General features: G+C 37.7%; 1 protein-coding gene across 1 annotated transcript in view; it reads left to right on the plus strand.

Moving 5' to 3' along the window:
* Positions 1-11,894: 11,894 nt before the first annotated feature.
* Positions 11,895-14,826, plus strand: part of Plppr4 (phospholipid phosphatase related 4) — a 41,156-nt gene continuing 38,224 nt past the window's right edge. The window contains exon 1 of the mRNA XM_005327688.4: positions 11,895-12,402. Coding sequence (XP_005327745.1) covers positions 12,181-12,402 — 222 coding nt within the window. The 5' untranslated portion in view covers positions 11,895-12,180. The remainder of the gene's footprint in view (positions 12,403-14,826) is intronic.

Here is a 14,826-nt window from a genome sequence, read left to right on the forward strand (position 1 = left end):
AAACATCAGAAATCAGCAAATTTTTTGTAGAGGACCCGAGAGTAAAAGTTTGGGGTTTTGTGAACCACATGATCTCTGTCATAGTTACTCAACTCTGCCACTGCCAATGCAACCTTAATCCATGCAAAAAAGAATGGGTGCATTTGTGTTTCCAAAATGCAAATAGCATAAATAATATATGTAAGCTGATTTTGGTCTGTGAGCGGTCATATGGTAACCCCTGCTCTTCAAGGATCCAGGATCTCTAAAGACTTACTTGTTGTTCAAAGGGTTCAGTTCACTTCCAATGCCAGAAGGAAGAGAATGTAAGAGCATTTTTCCTGTGGAATTTTTGCTCCATTGATGCCTCACCCTAGTCTTCCACAGTCCAGTGCAACTTAGCCCAAATTGCTGGGATTCTCTCTAATGGTGTGAGGGCTGCTGCAGCACCTCTTCTAATACCATCGGCTTAGAGGTCTCTCATGTCATGTTTTAAAGCTCATTATTGTTCCTCAAAACATACCATGCTAGGGGAGCCAATCCAGTGAGGCTTCAATCATTGTTATAAATTTCCCCAGAACTAGCCCTTCCTAAACAACTCCCAGTCTCTTTGGTTTTGGACTGAGGTCAACAAATTTAGCAAACTTCTGATAAGTCCTTCTGGTGAGTCTTTTGTCTTCTGTCAAAAACTTCTTGTTTAGGGCTATCCCCTGTGTCCCCTAAAACACCTTTAACTTTTAACCAGTAAAATAAAAATGTGAGACTGTCTTTCTTACATAACAATTTTAACTTTATATAAAACAGATTTATCTCTTAGCATATAAAGGAAACAGAAAAGCATCTTCCTGGGACAGAAAGTTGCCTGACACCCTTCCCTAAGGATGATGGGTCCTATTTAACTTAGTTTCACCTATGACAATTCTTTCCCAAGCAAAGATCTGCTTCAAGATGGCTTCTCTTTTGGCCTGTGGAATGACACTGCAGTTTTTCTTCATAAAATTAAAATGTAGACTTATAAAGGAAACTCTCACCCAGAAATGTGAGATCATTTTCTTGGGAAGCAAGAAGCCCTTTCTGAAAGGGCTAGGCATTCTAAGTTAAAGAGAAACTCGATTTTTCAAAATGCAAAGTATGCCAACACTTCACATTTTGACTCCTTTAAGCTGCTTATGTTCTACTTACCTTTCCTCTGGCATCCCCTTGTAAGTGCAGGCCCACCACAGAACTTGCCAATTCACCATTCAGTGAGTTGTGCACATGGACAAGTTGTGCATGCCTACAATTAGTGAAGCTCCACATCACTATTTAAGAGCGGTCGATGCACATCCTTGTTATTACCTGCCTGAAAGCTGTGGGTGGCATCAAATGATGCACTGATGCATAATTTTCCTTAAAGTGTGATTTGTAGTCTATTATGACACATTTCAGGATTGAGTGTAGCTTGAAATCAATTAGACACTGATTGCTAACACCTCATACCTTAAAATACTCATACAAAATCATTTGTACAACTATATACACTCAGTGAACTTTATAGAATGTATATTACAAAGAAATTTTTGACTAAAAGTAATAGGAACTTAAAGAAAAATAATTGAGGTAAATATTATTAGGGAAAGAAATGGCTACTGACTTACATGGCTGAACCTCAGAGGGGTGACATTGGAGCTCTCCTGGGTGGCTGACTCAGGGACTAAAAACCCTGAGGTATCTTTTCTTCTCTATTAATGCCCCTTCCATGCTTATCTACTACTTGAGACTTTCTTCATGTGACTGAGGAAACATGACCTTAGAGAAGGGCACTCTTCCCTGTACCACTGACTGTAGTTATGAAACTCCTGGGAGGGTACTCTGCTAGGCTCCTGTTGGTTTTATGACCATCTCTGAATAGATCTCCAAGGCCAGAGGATATAGGGAACTGTGCTCACCCATGATTAGCATTGTGAAATATGACAATGTCCCCATGTCCCAGAATCACATATTACCTTGTATTTGGAGAAGAAGTCCTCTCTCAATTCATAAAAAATTTGTAAGAGTATATCTCATTGAATTATATATTAATAGCACACAATTCTACATAGCAGATGAGTCAATGAATCTGAGAGTTTAAATGAGCACCATCTCAACATTTGCAAAGAGAAGGCCAGAGCTCCTCTGCCATTTCTGACTCCACACCTGTACAAAATCATATTTACATAAGTTTTGTCAATCAAATAAACTCCAGCATGAAAACAGCTATTTTTCAAATATTAATGAGTGTATTATGTAAGTGTATGTGTGTATATATATATATATGTGAGTGTATATATATATATATATATATATATATATATATATATATATGCATATATATAACAAAAGAAATTTTAGGTGTATAATTTCATGTTTTCTATATATTTTGTGAAATTGAAATAAACCATAGCAATACTTCCATACTAGGAGCAAACTTGCTTCAGCTCTTTCCATAAGGCCTTACAGAATATACTGCATGAACAGAAGTGGTACGAATGTCAGCAAAGGTTAGGAACACCTGATTTTCATCACCATATGTTGCTTTGCAAGCCATGATGATGCTTAATTCCTTCTAAAATCAGCTGGCCTTGATTTTTCTTAGAACTGGTTGTGAAGCATAATGATTATCATCATGGCAGTTAAGTTAAGGAAGCATATAGGGAAATTGTAGTTTACTCTGACAAATAAATTATAAGTCCCTGTCTACAGAGAAGGACAACCACTAAGGGATACAGGACAGCTGGGAAGATGTATTTAAGACACACATATGAGGGCATGTACACACAAAAAAGCAGACAACTAACATATGTGTTATAGAAAACATTTGGAGCTTTCATAGCATGAAGACAACCCTGGAAAAGTGCAGAGGGAAAGTGAATCTTCTGTAGAATTTGAGAGAATTTGGGAAAAAAATATTTAAGAGAGGATATGGGTAGCTAGGTTCTGAGAAAAGAAAAAAGGGAGGAATAACATGTATTTTCTTGAAAGCACTTTTCTCAGTAGCTTCAGAGAGATGTTGAAAGTTCTCATGTAGGACTCTTTCTAATACAACCTCTAGCTATGCAACCAAGGGATAATTACTAAAGCTTTGAGAAAACAGGAGGCACTCTGAGCTAATTAATATAGGTTCTCATTTGTACATGTCAGACTCCTTTCACACTTCTAGTGAGACTTCACAGTCTTCTCAAATTGTTGTGGGAGAAAATGGGAGAGAGAAAGAGCATGCTCATCCCAACAGAATCACAAATTATAAAATGCTACATTAATTGACAATGATTCATTCAGAATCTTTTCATTGTTCTGGTGCTCTGCTGACCACTATAGAAGGAAGAGTAGAAATTATGAAATTTATTTACTCAAGATAGATTCAATGAAGTTTTGATATGTACAAAATACTATGCTAAGTATTAAAAAGAAAAAAAAATGAATTAGACATGGATCATACTTCCAAGGAGCAAAATACATTTGGGGAAAATAAGATAATCAGGGCAAAATATAATGTGATCTACAAAAAATTTCCAAAGGAAATCCTAAAGGATCACAGAGCTGGGAAAGATCAAGGAAACTTCATAAGGGGACTGCTTTTGATTTGAAACTTGAAGAATGGAAAAATGAAGAGCACATAAAAGGCTATAATACAGGAGAAAATGGTTTATATAATACCATGTATCCAGTGATGTCTGTAGTTAGTGTCTTTAGAGGAAAGAATGGGAGGTGAGATGGAAAGATTGGTGGGTGTCAGACTGTGGAAGACCTTACATCAGTCTAAAGTTTTTAAATATAATTTTCTAGGCAATGGAGAGCCAACCACAAGTATTTTTAAGTGAAGGAGTGGTATGATTGAAATTGTGCTTTAGGAGAATTTTCCTGGCACAAAATTATAGACTTGGTCAGAAAAAGGAATATTTGAAGTCAGGGATATTAGCCAGGAGGCTATTATAATGTCATAGATGTAATGATGAATTAAACAAAATGGGGAAATGGAGTGGAAATGGAAAGGAGGGGATGGACAGAGGAAAGATGACTTTGTCATTTCTCCAATTCATTTCTTCAATGTGAAGGAACAATGATAGAAAAATATCAAATAGAAAAAAACAGTTCATAGTATATTGTGTAATGCATAATGAAGACTACTTGTGTTCTGGGAGAGAGAAAAAAGAGAAAGGGCAAGGTCTCTGACATCTGAGTAGCAAGGATGAAATTCAGAAATGTGAGATATAACTACATTCCAGAAGAGAATGGCATGAAAGAAAGCACAGAAGCAAAATAAACTTGGCCAATATATGGCTTCAACATGCTTCTCAGAGGAGAGGACACTGTCTAGAAGGGGAAAATAAAGCTCAAAGCTGGGTAGCTGAGATAGAAGTACCTAGTGGAGTAGAGGGGTGTTGTGCAGTGAACAAGATTGGAAGCTTGAAGCTTGGACTTTTGTAGGAAACCAAGTATAAATGGATGCCCATGGAGATACGGAAGAGAAAATCATCAAAGAGAAAAATTTATTGGAAAGTAAAAAAAAAAAAAAGAAAAAAAAATGAAGACCGAAAAAAAGAGGGAGGCGAGGTCACAAATAAATCAAGGAAGGTAACAAGATATTTAGACAGGTGGATGGGACCATTTTATATTTTAATGAGTCCATGAGTCCATGCTTGTTATTTACCAGTAAGATAGTGGTAAATATAGAGAACTATTTTCATAACGTGACAATGGAGGAAAAGGAATTGCTGTCTATGTGCATGAATTTCTTAACGTTTTCATACACAAAGTAGTGTATAATATAGCACATTAGGGTTGAAAGGGAATTAGGGTCAGCTATGCAGAACTTGGTAGAAAACAGTTAAATACATTTTAATAACATGTAAGCATGAAACAAACCACGTTTTAGGGAAATATATTAAATATAATACTTTCAAATAGAATCTATTTGATTTCTAAATAAAAAACTTAATCTTAATTCCATGAATATAGTTTTGTACAGAGAATGGCTACACACATTTTCTCACAGAATTTTTCATTTTAATTTCTTTACATTCTTGGTAGTCACCATTGAAGAGAGACTGCACAAGTAGGTGATAAAATCTGACATTGTTGCTTTACAGTCATTAAAAATACAACAAGCCATGAAACTACACATGTCTGCTTTGACAAAAGTAATATTTAAATTTCTTATGATAAACTGAATGTTTTAAAATCTAATTAAATTTCTTTCTATGAAATGTTTTAAAATAAAAATGATTCCCTTATTTGTAGAATGTGATATATTTGTAGAGCAAGTGCTATGCAGCTAGCTTAAATGTATGGAAAACAAAACACATCAGTCACTCACCCATAGATGTAAAAGGAGATACAGTCATTGCCCTTGCTGCACTTGTAAGGGGGCAGCTGGGTTCCTTCACTCTCTTTACACCTCACCCCCAAGTCACACCTGGAGCCCTGTTGGCAGTAACTGTGCCCTGCAACTGGCTGTACAGTCGTATCTTCAATGTGTTTCCAAATGGTGGAGCTCCTTCTTGGCTATGTTTAGTGTACTGGGGTGGAGCAGCAGGTTCAGATGCAGTTCCTGTCTCTCTGCTTGCAGCCCCCAGGGCATGCTGTCAGACTCTGCTCCACCTCCAACCAGGATTCTTACAAAGAAGCAATCCGAGTTGAGGCCCTAAATACAGAATCTTCCTAAAACTCAGACCCTTCTAATCCCCTGAGAGGTTCTGTGGGATGATCCTAACCCATCCCAACATATTAGCATGCCAATGCACACCCACAGCCAAGCTCCACAATCTAAGGTTTCCTTTCCTTCCCTGAGTTAACTGCTATGGAATTTCTTGGGGGGTAGCTCTGGCTGTCTCTCAGAGAAGACATGTTTTGGGAGAGGGAGCTCATGAGAATTGTGTAAAACACCTTCTACCATGTTCTATTAGGGAATCATAGGAGACTAGGGTGGACAAAATCATTGATAGCAGAAAAATATAAAATTCTGCTTTAAAAAAAAAATCACCTGCCAGAATTGTTGTTAGGTAAATTTAGTGTTAAAGTAACTAGAAATAAATATTCAGTTAATCCTTTAATAAGTGACCTCTTTGTATTAGTTGGAAATTTCAGGTTGTTTACAGGCATGGAAAATGAATTCTGTCTGAATTAATAAGAAAAGGAAGACAAGAAGAAAGAGAGAGAAGGGAAGGGAAAGGAATTTATCTGGAAGGAAATGATTTAATGCAAAGAAACAATAGAAAGTAGAAAAGCCAGACTTCTGAAAAGAAAAGTGGAAAGGATAGTTTAGAGAATCAAAGACCAGCCTTAATCACCATTCTTTTTCTTCTTGCATGAATTGACATCAAGAATTTTCTCTGTATCACTCCCTTGAAGATTCAACTTCTGGGGTAACATAGTCAAATTAGATTGCTTCACCATCCTAGCTCTTTGCCTGAAGAGGGCTGAACACCTCCCCTTACAGTCTAGCTGTGACTATGAGAGTGGGAACTTACATTCTGAAAATCCAAGAAGCCATCACAAAAAGAAGAAACAATGTATCCTGAGCAGACAGCAGATGTCCACTTCACCCATCTAGCTCCTTCATTTTTAGATGGGAAAACTGAGTTCCTGTATTAAAATATTCCTATCCACAGCCTCATAATGAGTCCAGGGTGAAGCCAGAGAGGGAACATTATCTTCACATCATCTAATCCCTTTTCACATCAGTACTTCACACACCTGCATATTCAGTTCCTCAAAGACCTACTATTCTAGAAAATACAATAAAACCTTACTTTGTTGTCTCCTTAAAATGCTAAGGAGTAGGCTAATTTGGGGGAAATTAAATACACTATTTTATGACCTTTAAAGATAAACAACATGCAAATACCCCATGAATGAATAGTTGCCAGGAGATTGAAAAGCAGTTTGTAGTTGGCTGTTGGCATCCAAAACCAGTACATAGAAAAACTACTTCTTTCTTATCTAAGGACTCTGACAGTTTTACTAGTGATGTCAAGTACATTTTCAGGCATATTTTTTGTAGGTTATTTGTGCTGTGAAGTCCTAGTCTTGTAACATGTCAGGGTGCTACTTGTCAGTGAGTGCCATTTTCATTTGATTATACTGGAAGAGAATTTTCATTAAAAATGTTCAAATTCTGGAAGGCATCTTAAATTGTTTTAATGCTGTTGTTACTATATAAAGAGATACAATTAGTATACCTACAGCAACATCTAACATCCAAATATGCATTTACATGGGGAAGATGGGATGGAGCACAGATTTTAGTTCAGGAATGTTGTCTGGTAGCCTCAATGATATAAGTCACTTGAGTGTCAAAACAGTCAAGACCTTCCTTGGGCACCACACTTAAGAAGTTTCTCATTGCAGTTACAACTGCACCATAATTGTTTCTTAAGTAATGTATGTTACAAGCTATAATTTATTAGCAGAAGCAGCATATATAACTAACTCTTAAGATCCTAGAACTTGGAACAACCTTCTGGATTAAAAGCTCTCAGCCCTGCTGGGTGCAGTGATGCATACCTGTAATCCCAGAGGCTCCAGAGGTTGAAGCAGGAAGATCCCAAGTTCAAAGCCAGCCTCATCAACTTAGTGAGGTATTAAGTAATATAGTAAGATCTTGTCTCAAAATCAAAATAAAAAAGAGGGTGCCTAGGTATGTGGCTCAGTGGTTAAGCACAGTTGATTTCAATCCTTGGTACTAAATAAATAAATTAATTAATTTAATTTAATTAAATCTCAGTCTCACTAATTATATTTGTTATTCTTACATATAATAACACATAACCCTTGGAGTCTCAGTTTCTTGAACTGTAACATATGATGGTAATGGTACCTACATCATAAGGATTAAAAGACTTATCAAGCACTTTAAAAAGGCACTAGTTTATAGTGAACATTATTTGTTTTATTATGACTAATTTATTGTCTTTGATCTTTCTTCACTCCACCTGCATTTGCATTATCATTTGTGAATTCTGTGAGAGAAGATACTCTATTTATTCTTCTCCTTAGTTGTTACCTAAGGAGAAAAGTGACTCTCACATAGTAGAGGGTCAATAAATTTTTATAGGTTGATGGATGGATAGATGAATAGATTAACTGGTTTTTATAATTCACCATGTGCTTTCACATATATGATCACAATTGAGCTACAGAACATGGCAACAGTTATTGCCAATAACTTTTCCCATTTTATATACCAGAAAACCAAAGCTCAAAGATATTAAGTGACTTGCTATCAAGAGCAGAGTTGAAATATTTCACAGGTTTGGACCTGTGTTTGACTTTTTACTTATTTTTCCATCTGAGTTCTATCTATGACTTTTTAAAATATAAAATAGGGAAATTATTTGCCCTGTTCATATCACAGCAGTGTTATGTGCATGAAAAAGTTGAAGTACAGTTGGGCATGGTAGAATATGCCAAAAATTCTAGCAACTAAAGAAACTGAGGCAAGAGCATCACAAGTTGAGGCCAGCTTCAGCAACTTATCAAGGCTCTGTCACAAAATTTAAAAATAAATAAATAAATAAACAAATAAGAGGGCTGAGGATGTGGCTTTATGATAGAGTGCCCCTGGAACATACATCAAAATGTTGTCCCAATGTAAGTCATTATCATTGAGTTTAGTATCTATGGGGACCTGTAAAATAATCTGACATGAGTGTGAAATTATATAGATCAGAAATACAATATTGTTTTTATTCTCTTTTATTTCTGAGTAATATTCCATTGTGTTATTATGCCACATTTTTCCCCCTTCATCTATTGAAGGGCATCTAGGTTGGTTCCACAGTTTATCTATTTTGAATTGTGCTTCTATAAACATTGATGTGGCTGTGTCCCTGTATGCTATTTGTTTATTTATTTATTTATTATTTATATATGACAGCAGAATGCATTAAAATTCTTAACATATAGAGCACAATTTTTCATATCTATGGTTGTATACACAGTATATTCACACCAATTCATGTCTTTATACCTGTAGTTTGGATAATAATAATTATTACATTACATCATCATTAATAACCCCATGCCCCCTCCCTTCCCCTCCAACCCCTCTACCTATCTAGAGTTCCTCTATTCCTCTCATGCTCCAGCTCCCTTTTCCACTATGAATTATCCTCTATTGTGAATTGTGCTGCTATAAACATTGATGTGGCTGTGTCCCTGTAGTATGCTGTTCTTAAGTCCTTTGGGTATGGCATTTGCAGGTAAATAGATGGAGTTAGAGAAGATAATGCTAAATTAGCCAATCTCAAAAGACCAAATGTTGAATGTTTTCTCTGACATAAAGAGGTTGATTCATAATGGAATAGGGAGAGAGAGAATGAGAGGAATAGATGAACTCTAGATAGGGCAGAGTTGTCGGAGGAGTAGGGAGAGGGCATAGCGCTATAAATGATGGTGGAATGTGATGATCATTATTATCCAAAGTACAGGTATAAAGACACGAATTGGTGTGAATATACTTTGCATACAACCAGAGATATGAAAAATTATGCTCTATGTGTGTAATAAGAATTGTAATGCATTCTGCTGTCACATATAAATAAATTAAATAAAATAAAAAGAAATACAATATTGTAAAAGAAAAGAGAGAAAGAAGGAGAATCTAGGGTAGGGAAGAGTAAAGTATTTGCAATAGAATTGGCTTTGAATTCTCAAGCATTTCCTGATGCTTAACAAGGATGGAAGATCTATCAGGGCAGACCAGCTAGGGAGGGAAGAGGAGTTCCTTTCTAATATTTCAAGAACTTCTTGAATTGTCAACATGTATTCAGCATGAATCTCTGATATTTTATTGTAGGGCTTCAGTTTGTTACTAATGAATTCGGAAGCTATAATTTTAGTCTCCTGTTTAAATCCCCTTTTGTAGAAATGCAATTTCCAGGATGATAAATTATAACAACTTAAAATTATTCTAACTTGCTTTTTATCTTAATCAAGAATTATAAATTTTATTAGTTACTAAGAAAATTAAAAAAAAAAGTCTGCCCCAACACACAAAGTAACTTTGGTAGTAATGAGAGGTATAGTCAATGATGAGTTACATAGTAGTTAACAAATGGAATCAACCAACAATTATTGAGTACATAATATGTGCAAGGAACTTGTGCTGCATGATTTTATATACATCATTCAATTTAATTGATCAGTTCATTTCTTCACAAATGTTTACTGAACACCTTCTCTTTGCCAAGCACAGTTCCTGTTACCACATGATGAAAAGGTCCTAGACCTTATGGGGTTTACATTCAAGTGGACAAGGCAGAAAAAAAAATTAACAAGGCAATACTTATTAAACTATTAGACAGTGATAAGTTCTATAAAGCAAAAGAAAATAATATCAAAATTAAAGAATAAAAGAAAAGTCTGGTGTTAAGAATGCTACTTCAAGAGTATGTCAAGGAAAACTTCCCTGATAAGCTAAAATTTGAACAGTGGCATGGATTAAGGGGTTAACCAAGCAATGTTTCTAGAACAGAGTTTGTGAACAAATAGTCACTATGTACAAAGACCCTGAGGCAGTACAAATCTAGACTGAGTTGCTTGCCATTGAGACATAGAGCTATGTGAATAAGATGTAAGAACCAGGCAGAGCCAGTGAGACTCATGAAAAGATGAGGAGTTTAGATTTTTCTGCTGAACACAGTGAGAAGAAGGCCTTAGAAAGTTTTGGCAGAGAAATAACACAAATGAATTTACTTTTCACTCTATGTAATGACTAGTTTATAGTTGGTAGGTGGTAAGGGAAGATGCTGGAAGGATAGTTAGGAGCCTATTAATTGTGCCAATCTAGCCAAGAGATGGCAGTAGCTGTGGTTGGAGTAGGGCTAGCAACTAGTTCTGGAAGATGGGATAGTTCTCTTGTAGGACTTATATTTTATGAAAGAAATGAGTTTGAAGCCATTAGCAGAGAATGAAGAAATTTGAGAAATGAGGAGAAGGTATGAATGGGATAGTAGTAACAAACTGAAAAAACACTAGGATTGTAGGTAGTGGACCTGCTTAAAGTTTGTTCAGAGGGACAAGATTATACAATTTTACATTTTTCTCCAGCCACCTTCAGTTGTTCTGGAACAACTGAGACTTCCTTTAATCTAAGGCTGAGATTTTGCAGGTGAGTATGGTAAATTGGAAAGGGGAAATGAGTGATGACTCTGCTGGATTGAAACCCAGTGTTGGCAGAGGTATATGAGGATTTGAGGCAGTAACAACAATGAAACATTTAACTATGTTAGTGGATGGTGTGGTCTCCATATTGCCAAAGACCTATTGGAGTAGAAACTGAGAAGGCCAGCTGAAAAGCGGACTAGGAATAGATTGTCACACGCTTGATAAGGAGATTTTGAAGATGTTGGAAATGGCCTAGGGTATGTGAGAACAGAAATGGGTTATCTTCATTAATGTTATGCAAAGTTTCATGCAAAGTTTCTTTCCTCTGAACCACTTTGCACTTTTGAGTTGCCAAAAGAATCACAAAGTTGAGAGCAGCCACATCCACCACCAGAAATCATCTGAAGACTTGTTGGTTTTAACGCTGACATTGTACTAGGAGTAAGGTTAGAATATGTCCTGGACTTTGGGTGCAATGAGGATGTCCATTGCACCATCTGCCTCTTTTGAAGCAGGAAAACCGGGACCATGTCCCAAAGCTGATAGTATTTAATAGTGGGTGTCAGGAATTCTCCCAGGCAGAGATCCTCAGAAGGAACGAGCAGCCAGACTTAGTGAGTTCTTACCAGGGCCTAAATTACAGTAAGAAGAGCAAGTTTTATTTCAGGAATGTAGAGATTGGTTTTCTTGTTGTGGGTGGTATGCTGGGCCAGCTGCTATTCTCCAGGAGTCCTCAAGTTAGTATTTCTGGAGTGACCCAGGTGGCTTCCCAGGAGGGGACTGGGTGCCTCAGCACCTCAGCCAAGCTACTGCAGAAACACCAGGAGAGCTTCCCTCTTTTGCGATTCTTGACGTCAAGCTCCCACATCCTTGGAGCGTTGCCAAGGCGGTGGAGAGCCGAAAGAGGGTGACAGGGGAGGAGAAGCCATTGCAGCAACAGCTTGGAGGAGGGAGCTGGACGTTTCTCTCTAGAAAACCAGGAGCGGGAGCCAGAGCAAGGGAGGCAGAGGACCTGCCGGCTCAGGGTCCGCTGGGTTGCAGCAAAGAGGGGAGGGGAGAAGGCGGGGGCGCTGCATGCAGCGCGCTGGCTCCAGCGGTGCCCGCGGGGAATGTGACATCAGCCGCGCCGGGCGCTTGCGGCTGGAGGAGGCAGCTCGCCTCGGCTGCACTGTGCACACCTCGCCCGGCGGAGGACGCAGACCCGGGCAGGCGGCCGGGATGTCGGCGAAGGAGAGGCCAAAGGGCAAAGTGATCAAGGACAGCGTCACCCTCCTGCCCTGCTTTTATTTCGTGGAGGTGAGTTGGCCCACCGCCTTGGCATAATGCAGATCTTCCGGGCACCTCCGGAGTGAATTCAGGTCCTGGACAGTACAGGAGGCAAGCAGATAGTGTCAGGGTGCGCGCTGCTGTCCCCAGATGACCGACCCTTTCCCTAACCCCCTCCCAGGGTTTTCCAAAGCTCCCCTGAGTGTGCCTGTGAATACCTGCCAGCCCAGGGTGATTACCACTAGAGGTGTCGCTGCTGGGTGGCCTGCAGGGAAGAGATACCTGTGTGAGTGTGGGTCTAGTTCCCTGCCCTGTCGTGCCAGTGTGCATAACGGCCATCAGTGCCCCAGAGGGGCCATGATGCACACATTTTGGGATTTGTATCTTTAGTCTGCCGAGTATGTATCTAGAACTCTGAGAGCTTTGGGTGAGAATTCAAGTGCACACTGCCATGCCCCTGGCTATGAGGACCTGAAGTGTTTGTTTAGTATTAGGATTGTTGTTTTTTATTAACATCCCCCAAACCTTCTCCTATTAGAGTTACTATGGTGCTTGCATCTGCTTCTACAATTGGGTCTTCATTTCCAGGCAACAATCATCAAGCTACTGACTGGTCTTTCTCCATGGTTAAAAAAAATGTATTATACGTATATATATATTTTTTAAAAAATGACATCATCTGGTTTTATATGATTTGTGTCTGTGAATTTATTCTGTGTCAAGCAGAAAAGCAAATAATAGGTAGATGTGTTCATAATGAACCTCTAACTTACAGAATGCAGTGTTTGAGGGAGGAAAATATTATGGGAGGGTTATAAAGATTGACAGGTACAGAGACTCCATGCACTGTAATCCATTGCATTGGGAAGACATTTTTAAGCAAGGAGTTTGTTAAATTACAGGCAGAGAAAGGATGTGTTGCATAGGTTTTGCAAAATCAGAAGACCTTAACCATAAAAGTATGTTCTATATAATTAGAGCCTTGGTTACCTAGAGAATTAAAAGACTATTGCTGAATTATAAATATCCTTCCTTGGCTGTCTTTTCAGCCAAATATGGAGGTTTAGTACTTTCAAGTACAGGTAGTATATTCTGTATTTGTTTACTGTGAGGTTTATATGGATTGAGGAAGAGTCCCTGTCTTGAAACTTGGGGGCAGGGATATTGTTAGACTGTTTTTATATCTAATAGTATATTTGGAAGTTTATTTTACATGGTATACATTTTTTAAAATTGATTTCAGTTTTAAGAAGGATGTGACTTGCATAAATCTCAGATAAATGGTGGGTTATCCCTTCATCCATGACCTATAGAAAAGAAGAAAAAATGTTCTATTTCTTCAAAATAATTAATTGATTCATTTATTGCCCTTACTCTTTTCACAAGGGATTTTCAGGCTATGGCTTAGGTAATTATTGTTGAAAAATAATAAAGAGCTATCTCAAGAAAAATGTGGGCAGCAGAAGATTCCTGATTGAAAAGGGTACAGAAATAGAAAGATGAGATACCTGCCTTCAAGTTCAAACTGTCAGGCCACTTGTGGCATTGTTAATCCACTGTAGTTTTAAACTTAAGCACTTTCAATAACATCTGAATCTATTACATTTGTGTAAAAGAAACCAATTAATTTTTGAGTTCCATTTCTAGGAAGGTACACACCCCAGGTCAGCTAGTGACTGACCACAAACATATTGCAGCTATATGGCTTCATGAAAAACACTTCCTGACAAGAGGATGCAGACCAGAAAATAAGATTATTGCCTTAAAGAATCTGAGTGTGCATTATTGAGGTTCTCTTCACCTAGGATTTCAAAAGCGCTTCATAATGCAATTGAATTATGTCTCTAAGAACAAACATCTCACAAATGTTACATCTTTTCCATGAGTGAAAATAACCCCAATTCACTACTTCCACTTTGACCCATTCAGATATCCTCTATGAATTTCTCAGCAGGACAAGTTACAGAACAATTACTGAAGACAGTTCATGGAGTTTGAATGAATAATTATGACACTATATCTTGGGGGTAACAGACTTCAAAGAGAAAGCTACAAAATTAGATTGCAGATTATGTCCCTGAAACTTAAATGCATGATATACCACTAAAGAGCCTCCAGAATATAGAAGGCATTAGTATATCAATTTTTTAAGGGGTTGACAGGAAGCACTTTGAAATGACTCATTTTGACACTGGTGAGCATAAGCTTTACATCTCCTTTGGAGGATGCATAAACATAACTAGAATTAACATGCCAGTAAGATGCTCTAGAGTAATTACACTTTGCTTTGCAGCATAGTTTTCCAAGACCTTACTAATAGAGATGGAAGAGTTAAACCTGAGTAAATATCCTTCTATCACATAGAAGCCCAAAGCTTCCTCTGTTACTTTGAACCACTACTAAAGTAAAAAAAAAAAAAAAAAAAAAAGAGGCTAAAAACGAATCAGATCTTGA

This window comes from Ictidomys tridecemlineatus, chromosome 11 (assembly GCF_052094955.1).
Source record: "Ictidomys tridecemlineatus isolate mIctTri1 chromosome 11, mIctTri1.hap1, whole genome shotgun sequence".
NCBI lineage: Eukaryota > Metazoa > Chordata > Mammalia > Rodentia > Sciuridae > Ictidomys > Ictidomys tridecemlineatus.